Source organism: Saimiri boliviensis, chromosome 11 (assembly GCF_048565385.1).
Source record: "Saimiri boliviensis isolate mSaiBol1 chromosome 11, mSaiBol1.pri, whole genome shotgun sequence".
NCBI classification, from domain to species: domain Eukaryota; kingdom Metazoa; phylum Chordata; class Mammalia; order Primates; family Cebidae; genus Saimiri; species Saimiri boliviensis.
In genome coordinates, this window is record NC_133459.1 from 86718800 (window position 1) to 86735197 (window position 16398).

The 16398-nt window shown below is 37.3% G+C and overlaps 1 protein-coding gene and 1 non-coding gene across 3 annotated transcripts in view; both read right to left on the minus strand.

Moving 5' to 3' along the window:
• Window positions 1-16398, minus strand: part of LOC101030717 (guanylate-binding protein 7) — a 40841-nt gene that overhangs the window by 10143 nt on the left and 14300 nt on the right. For both annotated transcript variants that reach the window (XM_074381150.1, XM_039474475.2), the window contains exons 4-9: window positions 13984-14093; window positions 13587-13783; window positions 11679-11924; window positions 10668-10948; window positions 6617-6829; window positions 4148-4250 (exon numbers count right to left, since the gene is read on the minus strand). In XM_074381150.1, the coding sequence (XP_074237251.1) occupies window positions 4148-4250; window positions 6617-6829; window positions 10668-10948; window positions 11679-11924; window positions 13587-13783; window positions 13984-14093 (1150 nt within the window). The remainder of the gene's footprint in view (window positions 1-4147; window positions 4251-6616; window positions 6830-10667; window positions 10949-11678; window positions 11925-13586; window positions 13784-13983; window positions 14094-16398) is intronic.
• On the minus strand, window positions 2940-3047 carry LOC120366126 (U6 spliceosomal RNA). The gene has a single exon (XR_005580876.1). It is a non-coding gene; the product is annotated as a U6 spliceosomal RNA (small nuclear RNA).

Sequence of the window (16398 nt, forward strand, 5' to 3'; positions counted from 1 at the left end):
ACCACATGATCATCTCAATGGACACAGAAAAGGCCTTTGATAAAATTCAACAACCTTTCATGTTAAAATATCTCAACAAACTGGGCATCAAAGGAATATACCTCAAAATAATAAGAGGTATTTATGAAAACTCCACAGCCAACATCATATTGAATGTGAAAAAGCTGGAAGCATTTCACTCTCAAACCAAAATGGGACAAGGATGCCCACATTCACAACTCCTATTCAGCATAGTACTGGGTTTTAGCCAGAGAACTCAGGCAAGGGGGAAGAAAAGCTATCCAATAGGAAGGAAGTTAAACTATCTCTCATCATAGACAATAGAATTCTGTACTTAGAAAACTCCATAGTCTCTGCCCAAAGCCTCTTCCATCTGATAAACTTCAGCAAAGTTTCAGAATTTAAAAAAAAAAATCAACATACAAAAATCAGTAGCATTTCTACACGTCAATAATGTCCAAGCTGAAAGTCAAATCAAGAACGCAATCCTATTCACAATAGCCACAAAAAGAATAAAATACCTAGGTTTACAGCCAATCAGGGAAGTGAAACATTTCTACAACGAGAATTATAAAACAATTCTGAAAGAAATCTGAGACCATACAAACATATGGAAAAACATTCCATGCATATTTATAGGAAGAATCAATGTCATTAAAATAGCCATACTGCCCAAAGTAATTTAAATATTCAATGCTATTCCTATCAAACTATCAATAACTTTTTAAAAAATAGAATTAGTAAAAGCTACCCTAATTTCCATATGGAGCCAAAAAAGAACCCAAGTAGCCAAGGCACTCCTAAGCAAAAAGAACAAAGCAGAGACATCATATGACCTGACTTCAAACTATATTACAAGACTACAATAACCAAAATAGCATGGTGCTGGTCAAAAAGCAAAACAAAACAAAACGGACACATAAACCAACGAAAAAGGTTAGAGAGAGAAGAAATAATACCACACACCTACAACTATCTCGTCTTTGGTAAGGCTGACAAAAATAAGCAATGAAGAAAGGATGGCCTATTCAATAAATGGTGCTGTGTTAACTGGGTAGCCATGTGCAGAAGATTTAAACTGGACCTCTTCTTTTCACTATATACAAAAATAAACTGAAGATGAATTAAAGATGTAAAGCTAAAACTTAAAACTATAAAACCTCCAAAAGAAAACCTAGTAAATACCATTCTTGACAGAGGCAATAGCAAAGATTTCATGATGAAGACTCTGAAAGCCACTGCAACCAAACAAAAAGTTAACAAGTGGAACTTAATTCAGCTAAAGAGCTCATGCACAGCAAAGGAAACTATCAACAGAGTAAACAGACAACCTACATTATAGGAGAAAATACCTGCAAACTATGCATCCAACAAAAGTCTAATATCCAGAATCTATGAGGAAGTTAAGAAAAAGCAATGTTCCCATTAAAAAAACGAGAAATGGACATTAACAGACATTTATCAAAATAAGGCATACATATGGCCAGCAAGCATATCAAAAAACGCTGAGCAGCACAAATCATTAGGAAAATGCAATTAGAAAACCATGTGAGATACCATCTTACACCAGTCAGAATGGCTGTTATTAAAAAGTCAAAAAATAACAGATGCTGGCAAGATTGCCAAGAAAAGGGAATTCTTTTTTTTTTTTTTTTTTTTTTCCGAGACAGAGAGAGTCTCACCCGGGCTAGAGTGCAATGGTGCCATCTAGGCTCACTGCAATCTCTGCCTTCTGGTTCAAGTGATTTTTCTGCCTCAGCCTCCTGGGTAGCTGGGACTACAGGCCCATACCACCACACCCAGCTAATTTTTCTATTTTTTTTTTATTGCATTTTAGGTTTTGCGGTACATGTGAAGAACATGCAAGATTGTTGCATAGGTACATACATGGCAGTGTGGTTTGCTGCCTTCCGTCCCCTTACCTGTATGTGTCATTTCTCCCCGTGCTATCTCTTCCCACCTCCCCACCCCCCGCCCCTCCCCCATTTCCCCCCAACGGACCCCAGTGTGTAGTGCTCCCCTCCCTGTGTCCATGTGATCTCATTGTTCAACACCCGCCTATGAGTGAGAATATATGGTGTTTGATTTTCTGCTCTTGTGTCAGTTTGCTGAGAATGATGGTTTCCAGGTTCATCCATGTCCCTACAAAGGACGTGAACTCATCGTTTTTGATGGCTGCGTAATATTCCATGGTGTATATGTACCACATTTTCCCTATCCAGTCTATCTTCGTTGGGCATTTGGGTTGGTTCCAGGTCTTTGCTATTGTAAACAGTGCTCCAATGAACATTCGTGTGCACATGTCCTTGTAGTAGAATGATTTATAATCCTTTGGATATATACCCAGTAATGGGATTGCTGGATCAAATGGGATTTCTATTTTTAGGTCCTTGAGGAATCACCACACTGTCTTCCACAATGGTTGAATTAATTTACATTCCCACCAACAGTGTAAAAGTGTTCCTATTTCTCCACATCCTCTCCAGCATCTGTTGTTTCCCGATTTTTCAATGATCGCCATTCTAACTGGTGTGAGATGGTATCTCAATGTGGTTTTGATTTGCATTTCTCTGATGACCAGTGATGATGAGCATTTTTTCATATGTTTGTTGGCCTCCTGTATGTCTTCTTTTGTAAAGTATCTGTTCATATCCTTCGCCCAGTTTTGAATGGGCTTGTTTGTTTTTTTCTTGTAGATCTGTTTTAGTTCTTTGTAAATTCTGGATATCAGCCCCTTGTCAGATGGGTAGACTGCAAAAATTTTTTCCCATTCTGTTGGTTGCCGATTCACTCTAGTGACTGTTTCTTTTGCCATGCAGAAGCTGTGGAGTTTGATTAGGTCCCATTTGTCTATTTTGGCTTTTGTTGCCATTGCTTTTGGCGTTTTGGTCATGAAGTCCTTGCCTACACCTATGTCCTGAATGGTTTTGCCTAGATTTAAAAATATGGAACGCTTCACAAATTTGCATGTCATCCTTGCGCAAGGGGCCATGCTAATCTTCTCTGTATCGTTCCAATTTTAGTATATATGCTGCCGAAGCGAGCACAATTTTTCTATTTTTAGTAGAGACGAGGTTTCACCATGTTGGCCAGAATGGTCTCAATCTCTTGACCTCGTGATTCGCCTACCTTGGCCTCCCAAAGTGTTGGGATTACAGGCATGAACCACCGTGCCTGGCCGGGGAATTCTTATACACTGCTGTTGGGATTGTAAATTAGTTCAGCTGCTATGGAAAGCAGTTTGGAGTTCTAAAATAACTTAAAACAGAACCACCATTTGACCCAGCAATCCCATTACCGGGTATATACCCAAAGGAAAACAAATCATTATATCATAAAAACATATGCATGCACCTGTTCATTGCTCACTGTTTACAATAGCAAAGACATGAAATCAACCTAATGTTTATCAGTGGTGGACTGGATAATGAAAATGTGGTACATATATGCCTTAGAATATTATACAGACATTAAATGAATGAAATCATGTCCTTTGCAGCACCGTGGATACAGCTGGAGGCCAGTACCCTAAGCAAATTAATGCAGGAATAGAAAACCAAATCCTGCATATTCTCATTTATGAGTGGGAACTAAATGTTGAGTACACATGGACACAAAGGGACTAATAGACACCAGGACCTGTTTGAGGGTGGAGGATGGGAAGAGGGTGAGGACTGAAAAATTGCCTATTGAATACTATGCTCATTACCTGAGTGATGAAATAATCTGTACAACAAATCCCCATGACACACAATTTACCCATACAGCAAACCTACTTATGTACCCTCTGGACCTAAAATAAAAGTTGGAAAGAAAAAGAAAAAGAAAAAGAAAGTAGCAGTCTGGTCTGAGTTCTACTCTCCTGAGTTCAGAGGCCAAACTGACTTTTAAAAAAGCACAAAGCTGGGGAACTGGGAATCTCTGAATTCTACTATTCATGTCAGCAAGAGGATGTTTAAGAATGTCGTGGGAAGGAACTGAGTGGCTGATGTTCAATCCCAACTCCCCTTATTTTCAGTTTTAGCAGAGCATGTGTACTCTATGAGAAGAAAGCTCCTGATATAAGGAAAACAGTTTTTTTCTGACCATCAGGTGGGTATTGCCAAAACCTACCCATTTCTCTGAGAGCGGAGCCCTGCCCCTGTACCTGCTATGGCCTTCTCTCCAGCAGTGAGGGCTTTGTCTGACTGCAGGATGGATTCCTCTATAACCACCTGTGACTGCAGGAAGCTCTGGAGGACCTCATTTGCCTGAGGAACCAAGAATGAGCAAAGATCTGTCAGGCAGCAGAAATCTTGTCTTATGATGAGGAAATTATTGTTCAATAAAGCCACAAACCTAACCTTGTAAACTTCACATTATTCTTAAGATTTCACTGTGGTTTCTTTCCTCCCACAGCCACAACAAAAAGTCCAAGCTCTTTGCTGAGACATGAAAACACTGCGCAGCAGCCCCCTTGTGCCTGTCCAGCCTCCTCTCCCAGGGATGCTGCTCACCACCCACCCCAGGGTGCAGACAACCAGATTTCTATGCAGTTCTACAAACACACATCCTCTATAGTCTGCATTGTTTGCTTTCTTTTCCTTCTGTCTGAATGCCTGTCTACCCTTTTTAATTTAGGATTTAATTTTAATTTAATTTTTAAATTAGGATAACATCTATTAATAGCTCTTACCTTGCTGGAAGCTTTTCTAGGCTATTTATTTATTTATTTATTTATAAACTTTGGATAACTTTTAAGAATGCTGATAATAGTTCATTAAAAGTAAACAATGTATTCAAGTTTAATTTAAAAAGTTAAAACTGAAAGACTGAACAGGTAACTAGGCTATTTACAAGAGTAGTGGTGAATATAATTGAAAATTAAACAGTTGAGAAACTTTTTTTCTTTTTTGAGACAGTCTCACTCTGTCACCCAAGTGTAAGTTCAGTGGTACTATCACTTCAACCTTGAACTCCTGCTCTGAAGCAGTGCTCCTGCCTCAAACTCCCTTGTAGCTGGGACCACAGATGTGTGCTGCCACAGCCGGCTAATTTTATTTTTAATTTTTGTAGAGACGGAAGTCTTATGATGTTGCTCAGGATGGTTTCAATCTCCCGGTCTTAAGCAATCCTCCTGCCTTGGCCTCCCAAAGCATTGGGATTACAGGTGTGAGCCACTGTACCTGGCCTGAGAAACCATAAGAATTTGAAACTTTAAGAGAGTAACATGGCTATCAAATATGGGAAATTACCAACCAAGGAAAATACAACATCGCATAGACTTAATAGTCACACATGGGAAGGAAAAAGAGGCATAAATACCTTAGACAATATGTGATGAGTGACTGAAATTTGGGTGGGTGGGGCACATCAATGAAGGAAGGACCTAGGCATTTTTTGGTGATTATTTTCCTTGATCCTTTCTTTAAAAAAAAAAAATTTAGATTCATGGGTGTGTTAGGCCATTCTTGCATTGCTACAAATACCTAAGACTGGGTAATGTATTTACTTTTCTTATTATGTGATTGTCGCTTATTCATTTTCATTGTGATATAGGACTCCATTATGTGAATACACTAGTTTGTTTATTTGTCCTACTGTTGATGGACATTAGGGTAAAATTTCAGTTTGGTGCTATTGTGAATGATGCTGTTATGAACATTTTTGTCCCTGTCCTTTAAGTGAACGTATACATCTAGAAATGGATTTGCTGAGTCACTGGGTATTTGTTTTTCAACTTTAGCAATGAAAACTGAACAGTTTTCCAAATTGATGTACTGATTTATACCTCATTAGCAATGTGTGAGAATTCCAATTGCTTCATATTCTTGTCAACACTCAGAATTTTGACTTTTTAAATATTAGACAGTCACTTTCTTTTCATTTTGTGAGGAAATTGAAACTCCGAATAATTGTAATCACCTGACCAGTACTAGGCTTGGTTTTGAGAATGCAAAAGATTTTGCAGTTCAGAATTAAGCACTTTTTTCTCTTTAACTGGCAGGGACTTACGAAGTAAAAAAAAAAATTCTGATTTGATATATGTATCTTTCCAAGAAGGATTACAAGTAGCTAATTTATTTTTGTCTGATCTGAATTTAAAATTATTTTTTGGACACTACTGTTTCAGCATGAGTGAGCAATAATGATTTAGGTATAGAGTTAGAACCTACATTAAAAAAATTTTTTTAATTTAACTTTTAAGTTCAGGGGTAATTTATAAAGCAAAGAGGTTTAACGGGCACACAGTTCTGCAGGCTTTACAAGTAACATGGCTTCTGATAAGGTTTCAGGAAGCTTTTACTCCTGGTGGAAGGTGAAGGGGTAGCTTGCCTGTCACATGACCAAAACAGCAGGAGCAAGAGAGAGAGAGAGTGGTGGGGGAAGGTGCCACACACTTTTAAATGACCACCCGGACTTCTGATTATAAATCTTCTTCGGTTAAAAATAAAATAGTTTTGTTTTAGTAAGAGTAGCTAATTAATTATGGATTTTAAGATGTAAAATATCAAGATATTACCATGCCTCACTTTTTGTCCATAAATGGTACTGTGTTCTTAGATTTTTCAGAACGGGTAACAAAGACCCTCTGAGCATCCTCTGCCATTTATCCTCTTCTCCCCTTATTTCTCACCTTAACTCCTTTTCTGGGCACTAGTGTATAGTCCTGCTCAATCTTCTTCTTTGCTTCTAAGTAGAGATTGTGCCCTCCAGGAACAAAGAAAGTTCCTCTTGAAATGCTTTCCATCAAGTGTTCTGAAAGCCGCTTAAGCTCAGCTTGGCAATATTTGGCAGATGCCTCTTCATTCTGCAGCACAAAGTCTTCCTTTTTTTTCTCTGTGGAGTCCTGCCAGAGAAAGGTAGGGAAAAACAGTAAAAGAAACTGTTAGAAGGGAAGGTCCAACTATGATCCTCTTGGAAGAAGTAGTCTGATGGCCTCAGACTGGACTGGAATTTGGTGTAGATCAAGAGTCAGAAGACTTGTTTTAGTTCCAGTTCTGATCAATTCTCTGCGTGACCTGTGTAACTCTATCTTTGCTTCAGTAAAAGGATGATTAACAGTGATCTAACTATGAATGATAAGCAAAGGACAGTTCAGTTGTGGCAGTAGTAGTGTCCTTAGAGAACATAGATTGCTATGAATAAAATGTGTACATAGAAAATCAACCCTTCTGGTATAATGACTTCCCAGTAATGACTTGATTTTACTCTGAACAGAGGTTGTAACTCTTTTGAAATTCTTCTAAAAAGGATTCTAACATGTGAAGATATGGGAACATTATTTTTTTGCTTACATTTGTAAATTATGATTGCATCTGGGTTTTCTCAATATGTACTAGAGAGATTTCTGTCACATGTGGACTGGTAAAAGACAGACTGAAAGAAGAATATTCATTAACAGTGCCAACAGCAGATTTAAGATGTCCCCCAGGATTCCCCCTCCCCACCCCCCAGGTTTCCATAGTCCCTGGACTTATTAATATGATGGAGTGTACTCCAGTGTTTAGGTAGCATTATATGGTATCTGTTGACTTTTAGAAATGGAGAGTAGTCAAGTAGTACTGAGCATACTCAGTATAAAAAAAAAAGAGAAAATTTCAGGCCAATAGCCCTGATGAACATCGATGTGAAAATCCTCAATAAAATACTGGCAAACAAAATCTGGCAGCATGGCAAAAAGATTATCCACCACGATCAAGTTAGCTTCATCCTTGGGATGCAAGGCTGGTTCAACATATGCAAATCAATAAACATAATCCATCACATAAAAAGAACCAATAACAAAAACCACATGATTTATCTCAATAGATGCAGAAAAAGCCTTTGATAAAATTCAAAGGCTTCATGCTAAAAACTCAATAAACTAGATATTGATGGAACATATCTCAAAATAATAAGAGCTATTTATGACAAACCTACATCCAATATCATACTGAATGGGCAAAAGCTGGAAGCATTCTCTTTAAAAACCAGCACAAGACAAGGATGCCCACTCTTACCACTCGTATTCAAAATAGTATTGGAAGTTTTGGGCAGGGCAATCAGGCAAGAGAAAGAAGTAAAGGATATTCCAGTAGGAAGACAGGAAGTCCAATTGTCTCTGTTTGCTGATGACATAATTATCTGTTTAGAAAACCTCATCATCAGAAATAATGCCACACATCTACAACCATCCCATCTTTGACAAACCTGACAAAAACAAACAATGGGGGAAAATTCCCTATTTAATAAATGGTGTTGGAAAAACTGGCTAGTCATATGCAGAAAACTGAAACTAGACCCCTTCCTTATATTTTATACAAAAATTAACTCAAGATGGATTAAAGACTTAAATGTAATGTTCAAAACCATAAAAACTTTAGAAGAAAACCTAGGCAATACCATTCAGGACATAGTCATGGGTGAAGACTTCATGACTAAAATACCAAAAGTAATGGTAACAAAAGCCAAAATTGATAAATGGGATTTAATTAAACTAAAGAGCTTCTGCACAGCAAAAGAAACTGTCATCAGAGTGAACAGGCAATCTACAGAATGGGAAAATATTCTAAAATATTCTTGCGATCTATCCATCCCACAAAGGGCTAACATCCAGAGTCTATAAGGAACTAAAGCAAATTTACAAGCAAAAAAAAAAAACCATCCAAAATAGAGCAAATGATATAAACAGACACAAAGACTTTACACGGTCAACAAACATATGAAAAAAAGCTCATCATCACTGGTCATTAGAGAAATGCAAATCAAAACCACACTGAGATACCATCTCACACCAGTTAGAGTGGTGATCATTAAAAAGTCAGGAAACAACAGATGCTGGAGAGGATGTGGAGAAATAGGATCACTTTTACAAGTTAGTGGGAGTATAAATTAGTTCAAACATTGTGGAAGACAGTGTGGTGATTCCTCAAGGATCTAGAACCAGAAACATCATTTGACCCAGCAATCCCATTACTGGGTATATACCCAAAAGATTATAAATCGTTCTCCTGCAAAGATACACACACACACACATATGTTTATTCTGGCACTGTTCACAGTAGCAAAGACTTGGAACTAACCCAAATGCTCATCAATGATAGACTGGATAAAGAAAATGTCACACATATGCCCCATGGAATACTATGCAGCCATAAAAAAGGATGAGTTCATGCCCTTTGCAGGGACATGAATGAAGCTGGAAACCATAATTCTCAGCAGACTAACACAGGAACAGAAAACCAAACACTGCGTGTTCTCACTCATAAGTAGGAGTTGAACAATGAGAATACATAGACACAGGGAGGGAAACATCACACACCAGGGCCTGACAGGGGATGGGGGTCTAGGGCAAGGATAGCATTAGGAGAAATACCTAATGTAGGTAATGGGTTGTTGGGTGCAGCAAACTACCATGGCACGTGTATAATTATGTAACAAACCTGCATATTCTGCACATGTATCCCAGAACTTAAAGTATAATAATAAGAAAGAAATGCAAATTAAAATAACAATAAGGCATCACTACATACCTTGCATACCTAGTCAAATGGCCAAGATAAAAAACACAGACATAGAAAAGAAAAAAAGAATTACCAAATCACATGAGCTCTTCAAAAGCAGAGCTTTTTTATTTACCTTGAGGCAGAAGAGGAAGCCAGAGAGATTAGAAACAAGAGAAACATTTGATGCATCATTGCTGACCTGAAGATGGAGAGAGGGTCCCCTGAGCATACAGGTGAGAAGTAAGCTCAATCAGCGCCTTGTTTTCAGCTTGTGATACACTGAGCAGAGCACCCAGAGGTTCTGAAATGAACTTCTGACTTACAGAGCTGTGAGCTTACGCATTCTTTTCACACTCAGAGTCAGGCAAGTGTTTCTTTATTTTACCTTTTCAAAATAAAATACTAAAAATGGTATACGTGTAATGCTTGCATCATATTATTTGGAAATGTAACATGAAATGTAACATAGTCTGTACAAGCTAAAAGTTCTGTTTAACTTGTGCAGATTATGAAACTACTAAATCAAGCTAATTAACATACATATTATCTCAAATATTTTCTTTTGTGGCAAGAGTGCTTAAATACTATTCTCTTAGTCATTTTTTTTTTTTTTTTTTTTTTTTTTTGAGACGGAGTTTCACTCTTGTTACCCAGGCTGGAGTGCAATGGCGCGATCTCGGCTCACCGCAACCTCCGCCTCCTGGGTTCAGGCAATTCTCCTGCCTCAGCCTCCTGAGTAGCTGGGATTACAGGCACGTGTCACCATGCCCAGCTAATTTTTTGTATTTTTAGTAGAGACGGGTTTTCACCATGTTGACCAGGATGGTCTTGATCTCTCGACCTCGTGATTCACCCGCCTCGGCCTCCCAAAGTGCTGGGATTACAGGCTTGTGTCACCGCGCCCGGCCGTCTCTTAGTCATTTTCAAGAATGCAATCCATTGTTATTAACTGTAGTTAGTATGTTGTATAAATGTGTTGTAAATGGGCTAAAATCATAATTTCTTATGCATGATAGAAAATTAATAAATTTCCTATATTTTAGAAAAATAGAAAACTGTTGCCCATTAAACTGAGTCACATAAAATAATCTAAGCTCCTTTTGCCACAAGAAGGAGATGAACCATGGCATTAAAATGTTGGACTCTAAGTATCATTCCAGACAGGCAGGAGTCAAGAAAAAAAATACAAACACATATTACCACAAGCTTCTTCTGGAATTCTTGGTTTTCATCCTTGAAGGAGTGCTCCATGAAGACTGCAATGGCTTCCCTCTCACAGGCCGTGTGCAAATCCAGCAGCTCCTGGAGTGTGTCTGTGGGGAACCTCACTCGCTGGGTCATCTGCTGGCTGTAGTGGTCGGCTGCCCTCTGCACAGCTGCTGAGTTCTCACGCTGGGCCAGAGTTGTCACTGCATTCTCCAAACAAGGAACCACTCCACCGTTGATTGCATCCAGGTAGGTCTCCACCAGCATCCCCAGCCCTAATTTAGGGAATGGATAGAACATTTTCACTCATTGTTTTACAAGTAGTATGTATCAACATTCTAAAAATCACAAAAAACTTCACTTAACATGAATTTTCCCTCCTTCTCCTTCTTTTAATTCTACTCTTATTACTACTACTTTTTATGAATCCACTTTCTTATAATAACATCACTACTGTTCCTATTTATTCTTTCTCTTTTTTCTCCAACTCGTCACATTACAAGTTAATTACTAATCACGAACAATATGTTCAAGCGTTTCTTGAAGAAATACTTTTCTGCTTAAGTAAAAATTTAAAAGCAGGTATTCAGCAAAGTAAGTTATATCATTTGTGGATCATAGTTCTGAATGTAAATGCAGGTGCCTTTATAAAGACTCTTAATAAGACAGTGACAGAACATTAAACCCTGTGAGAAGCTCTTTTCTACACAGAGCACTAAAAGACTGCGTAGGTAACATGTTCATCATGAAGTCGATTTTCTCTACGAGATTACACTGAATTTTGTACCTCTAAATCTCAATAGGCTTGCAAAAACTCATGACATGCTACTCATTTTTTGTTTTGTCTAAATTCACAATACATCATTTATATCTTCACTGAGAAAAATATCCATCACGTATTCCACGTCTCATAACACAGATGTTATCTCCTTACTGGTTGTTTTTATGCTCATAAGCTTAGTTTACTAGTTTTTGAGATACACCCATATGGAGAAATAGACTCACGGTTTCCAGTGACAAGGATTCCCTCTCTCAGGGTCTTGGTCTTTGCATGCGTGAGGATATAAGAACAGAAGTTTTCTGATTGCACCTGGAAATCACTATCCAGTTGGTCTTCCGGTACTTCTTCAACATGGAGTAAGAACTTTTTGTCATTTGCTGGCTGGTCAAAGACAAAGCACTTCCGTTTTGGAAAGAAATGCCTGATCCACTCCCTGGGCTTGTTAGAATTTTGGATTTGGGGATTCTTGCCTGCAGAATTAGTGAAAAGGTGACTACTGAAGAACAGCTTTTAGGCAAGCTTGAGATTTTCATTTCCAGAGTTCCTTGCATTAATCACTACAGTCTCTTGTGTCTGTGAATCTACTCTATCCTCCCATGCAACCAAACTTACGCTAATCTACTTAAGGTACAAGAATCCATTTCTGCACAGCGCAGAGTCAAAAGGAAGGGAAGGCATCCACCTTAAGTGAAGGAATTTATGGTTAGTTTCTTCAGACACTGTATGATATCTGATAGATTGACAATTTTTTAAATGTTTACTGAATTGTGATTAACTAAAATATAAGAAGTACTTTCTTTAAAAATTGTATTTATTTGTAGTGTTATAATATGATGTTTCAATATACATGTACATAGTGAAATTATTATTAAGTAAGCAAATTGTATAACTAACACCTTCCAAACTTACTTTCCTTCCCCGTTTTTTTTTGTAAGAGTACCTAAAATCCAATCTCTGTAAATTTTAAACACAAAATACAATATTGTTAATGATAGTTCTCCTGCAATACGTTAGATCCTGAGACTTTTCCACCCTGTAAAACTTCACGTTTGTACCCTTCACCCACATGTCCTCATTTCCTCCCTCACCGTGCCCTGGTAACCACTGTTCTCTCTCTGTTTCTATGTATTTCACGTTTTAAAATAGAATCCATATATAAATGAGGTTCTGTAGTATTTTTTTCCTGTTTTTGGCTAATTTTACATAGCATGACACACTTTCTCAATCTTACTGTCCCCATGTCAGAAATGAAATCTTGGGCTTAAAAAAAGTAATTGCTAAAAAGGAAGACAAGGTGCAGCTGGGGAAAATGCTGAATAGAGACAGAAAATATCCAGGTCAGATTATATTAGGTCTGACATTGTCTTGCAGAGGGATTCTGGGGCATATATAGATTATTCAAAACAAACTTTTGTTGAAAGCATGAATAAATGAACAAAGATGGATATTGTAGGTACCAACAGGTATCCACTCTGCTAAATACAATCCGTTTAACAAATGTGTAATAGATTAACAATATATTGTATGAGGCTGTAGAATGAAGTACATAATATTATGAAAACAGTGAAACAAAGGATTTGGCAGTCTTACTGGAAGCATATATCAGTGTATTTTTTTAATTGCCTGAATCATTTACTGTATAAATCTTCTCTTTTTCTCTAAATATATAACCATCCAGGCCAATAAAATAGAGAGAGTGAAATATATTTCCAAAATTAAATCATTTGACTTCTTGTGATTCTGTGTTTACCAACTTCCAAATTATTAGTTAATTTTCTCCAAATAGAATAGAAGGAACACTTGAAGTTAATAAGTAGCACAAATATATGAGTCTTAGGATGTGATAACATTAATTGTAATCCTCAATATATTTTTCATGGTAGTTATTGGTCTAAAATTGTTTGATAGAATTTTGAGCTTTAAACTTCTTCAATGAATTGAAACTTCAGCCTCTGGGAAATTTCAAGTAAAAATAACCACAAGAATCATAATCACTTGTCAATCATCAACCACCATGAAGCATGGGCTTCAATCCAGTCTAATATAAACATTTCTGTCAGGTGCTGAATGGCAGGTCTTGGTTGATCCCACCCACTGCTGAACCTTCCCCCATCCAGGCCGTGCTCTGATACCTGGAATCAGCTTCAAAGCATTCTCCAGGTACTCATCTTCTGTGATGGGGTGTCCATCTAACTTCAGCTCCAGGGTAAAATCTCGAACAGTCCAAATAAAGTCTGGAAAGAAACTCACAAACTCGCTGGAGTCCTCAACTTCATCAGTCCTGGGACAGGATTTTGCCCTGATTAGCTCTGTTAGTTCAGTCACGTAGCTGGGATCTTAGCTAAGGAGTAGTACCCTACACCATTACTTCAACATCTCACTTAGAAACAAGTTTTATAAGCATTCCCTTTTGCACTGTTTCTCTTCTTACTCAACCAGGACAATTGGGTCATAGCAAAGAAGACAAAGTATCAGTTTCCATTCCCCTAAACTCCATAAAACCTGGCTCTTTACTTCCGGGAAGGATACTGCAGCTGCTCCAGAGCCTGGTGGTTGATGGTGTTCATGCTGTTGTAGACAAAGCAGCTGCTTAGAAGCACAGCCAGGGCAAAGATCCACGAGTCATTCTTGGGATCACTCTAGTGTTAAAGAAAAATAAAAATGGAGGCGACAGTTTAGATACATTTGAAGGTCAACTACTAGTAACCATGAAGCTAAAACTTAAGTCATTTCAGTTTTCCCAAATTGCTGTGTCTAAAGGAAGCACAAATGTAAGCTTTATATGCTTGTCACCTTGATTCAGTCACATTAAATAAATCAGGTATAGAAAAAGCAGTTTAAGTATCTTTGTTTGCCCTAAAATTATTGTTAATGCATAATGGCCAATCACAAGATAAGTGAAAACTTCTCTTCCCTTATGCTTTATAAATTGTGCTTTAACTATTATAAGGAGAGCATCTTGGTTTGAAGTCTCCTGAATGGTAGTCTCTACTTTTTGTTTGGGACAAACTTAAATTCTTCCCAACTTGATCTGATACTATTCTTTGTATTAGAAAACACATTACAGTTAGGACTTAGGAGTCTCCTTTTAATTTATTCACTTATTAATTCATTCATTTGGTTTTTTATTCACTATTTTATCTGTAGGATATAAAACTGAATAGTAGGACATATAATATGAATTTTGAAGATCGTGTTAATGTCAAGCCGTATTTTTGCCGCTTATTGATCTTCTCAGGGCTTCTCTTTCTTTAGATATTAAAAGTAGCAACTGACAGTGTCAAGGTGTAAAATATTTAATACAGTGACTACAGCATAATAAGTATGCAGTAACTAGTGAACAATAATCCCTTTGCAGATTTTCTTAATCATGGCTATGTGAGGAATACAAATGTTAATCAATTAAATTTACCAAAAATTGTTTGACTATGTGCAAAATGCAAACCCTGACTTTGGTTTTGTGGATGCAAAGCTCCATAATGACAACAAGATGACTTTCAGGAGTGGCAGATAGGGTTGTCAATGTAAAAATACAACCAAGATGATAATTTCTGCCAAGAGTGGAATCAAAGTCATAACGTTAAAAAAAAAATCCAAAAAATGGGAAGTGGGAAGGAAGAAAAATAAAGAGGAACAAATGCTCTCGAAGCTCAAAGCAAGAAGTTACTATGTCTAACTAGAATAAGATGGCAGTAAGTGAAAAGAGCTGGATGTTAAGGAGTACATAAAATGAGGACTTGTGGAAATGAAAGGATTAAAAAGGTGAAAGATCCAACAGGACCCAAGTCACAATTGTTAGGGTGTGATCATATAAAGGTATTACAGAGTTATTTAATTCAACTGAGTGAGTGAGGAGGTATGTGGAGAAGACAAGGCTGGGAATAATACTTAGGGCAAGACATGAGGATCCCTTAAATAGAATTAAATTTTAACCAAACCCACAAATTCCAAGACCAACAAGTAATTTTGCTTCCATCAAGCACGTATATATTTGTATATTCTGGTCCCTTGAACAATTATTCTCTTGCAAATAAAAAATTTTATGCAAGTTACAATCTGTTTTAAATCAATATTTCATCTTTGTTGTATACTGAAATGATGATTGATAACGTTAGTGTTGTATCTTTAAATTCACTGTTTCTAAAGGAGATCCCCCCCAACATTTATGATTTTTGCGTTATGAAAGCCTATACACACTAATTATATATTTTTCAACTTTTAAGTTCAGGGTTATTCCTGAACTTAATAAAATAAAATAAAGAAGTTAAGAAATATTTTAAGTTCCGTGGTGTCTCTGAACTTAATGAAATACCATGAAAGTTAATAAAAGTTAAAAAAAAGAAAACATAATTAGCATGTTTTGGCTTTCATACTGCAACACAGGGCTTTGTTACATAGGTAAACTTGTGTCATAGGGATTTGTTATACAGATTATTTTATCACCCAGGTATTTAGTCAAGTCCCCATTAGCTATTTTTCCTGATCTTTTCCCTCCTCCCATCATCCACCCTTCAACAGGCTCCAGTGAGTGTTGTTCCCCTCTATGTGTCCATGTGTTCTCATCATTTAGCTCCCATTTATAAGTGAGAGCATGTGGTATTTGGTTTTCTGTTCCTACATTAATTTGCCAAGGATAATGGCCTCCAGCTCCATCCATGCCCTGCAAATGATCTTGTTCTTCTTTTAAGGCTGCATAGTATTCCATGGTGTATTGCATGTCTTTGCTATTGTGTCACAATGAACATATGTGTGCATATGTCTTTATAATAGAACAATTTACAGTCCTTTGGGTACATACCCAGTAGTGGGATTGCTTGGTTGAATGGTAGTTCTGTCTTTAGGTCTTTGAGGAGTTGCCACACTGTCTTCCACCATGGTTAAACTAATTTACACTCCCACCAACAATGTATATGCATTCGTATTTCTTTACAACCTAGACAGCAT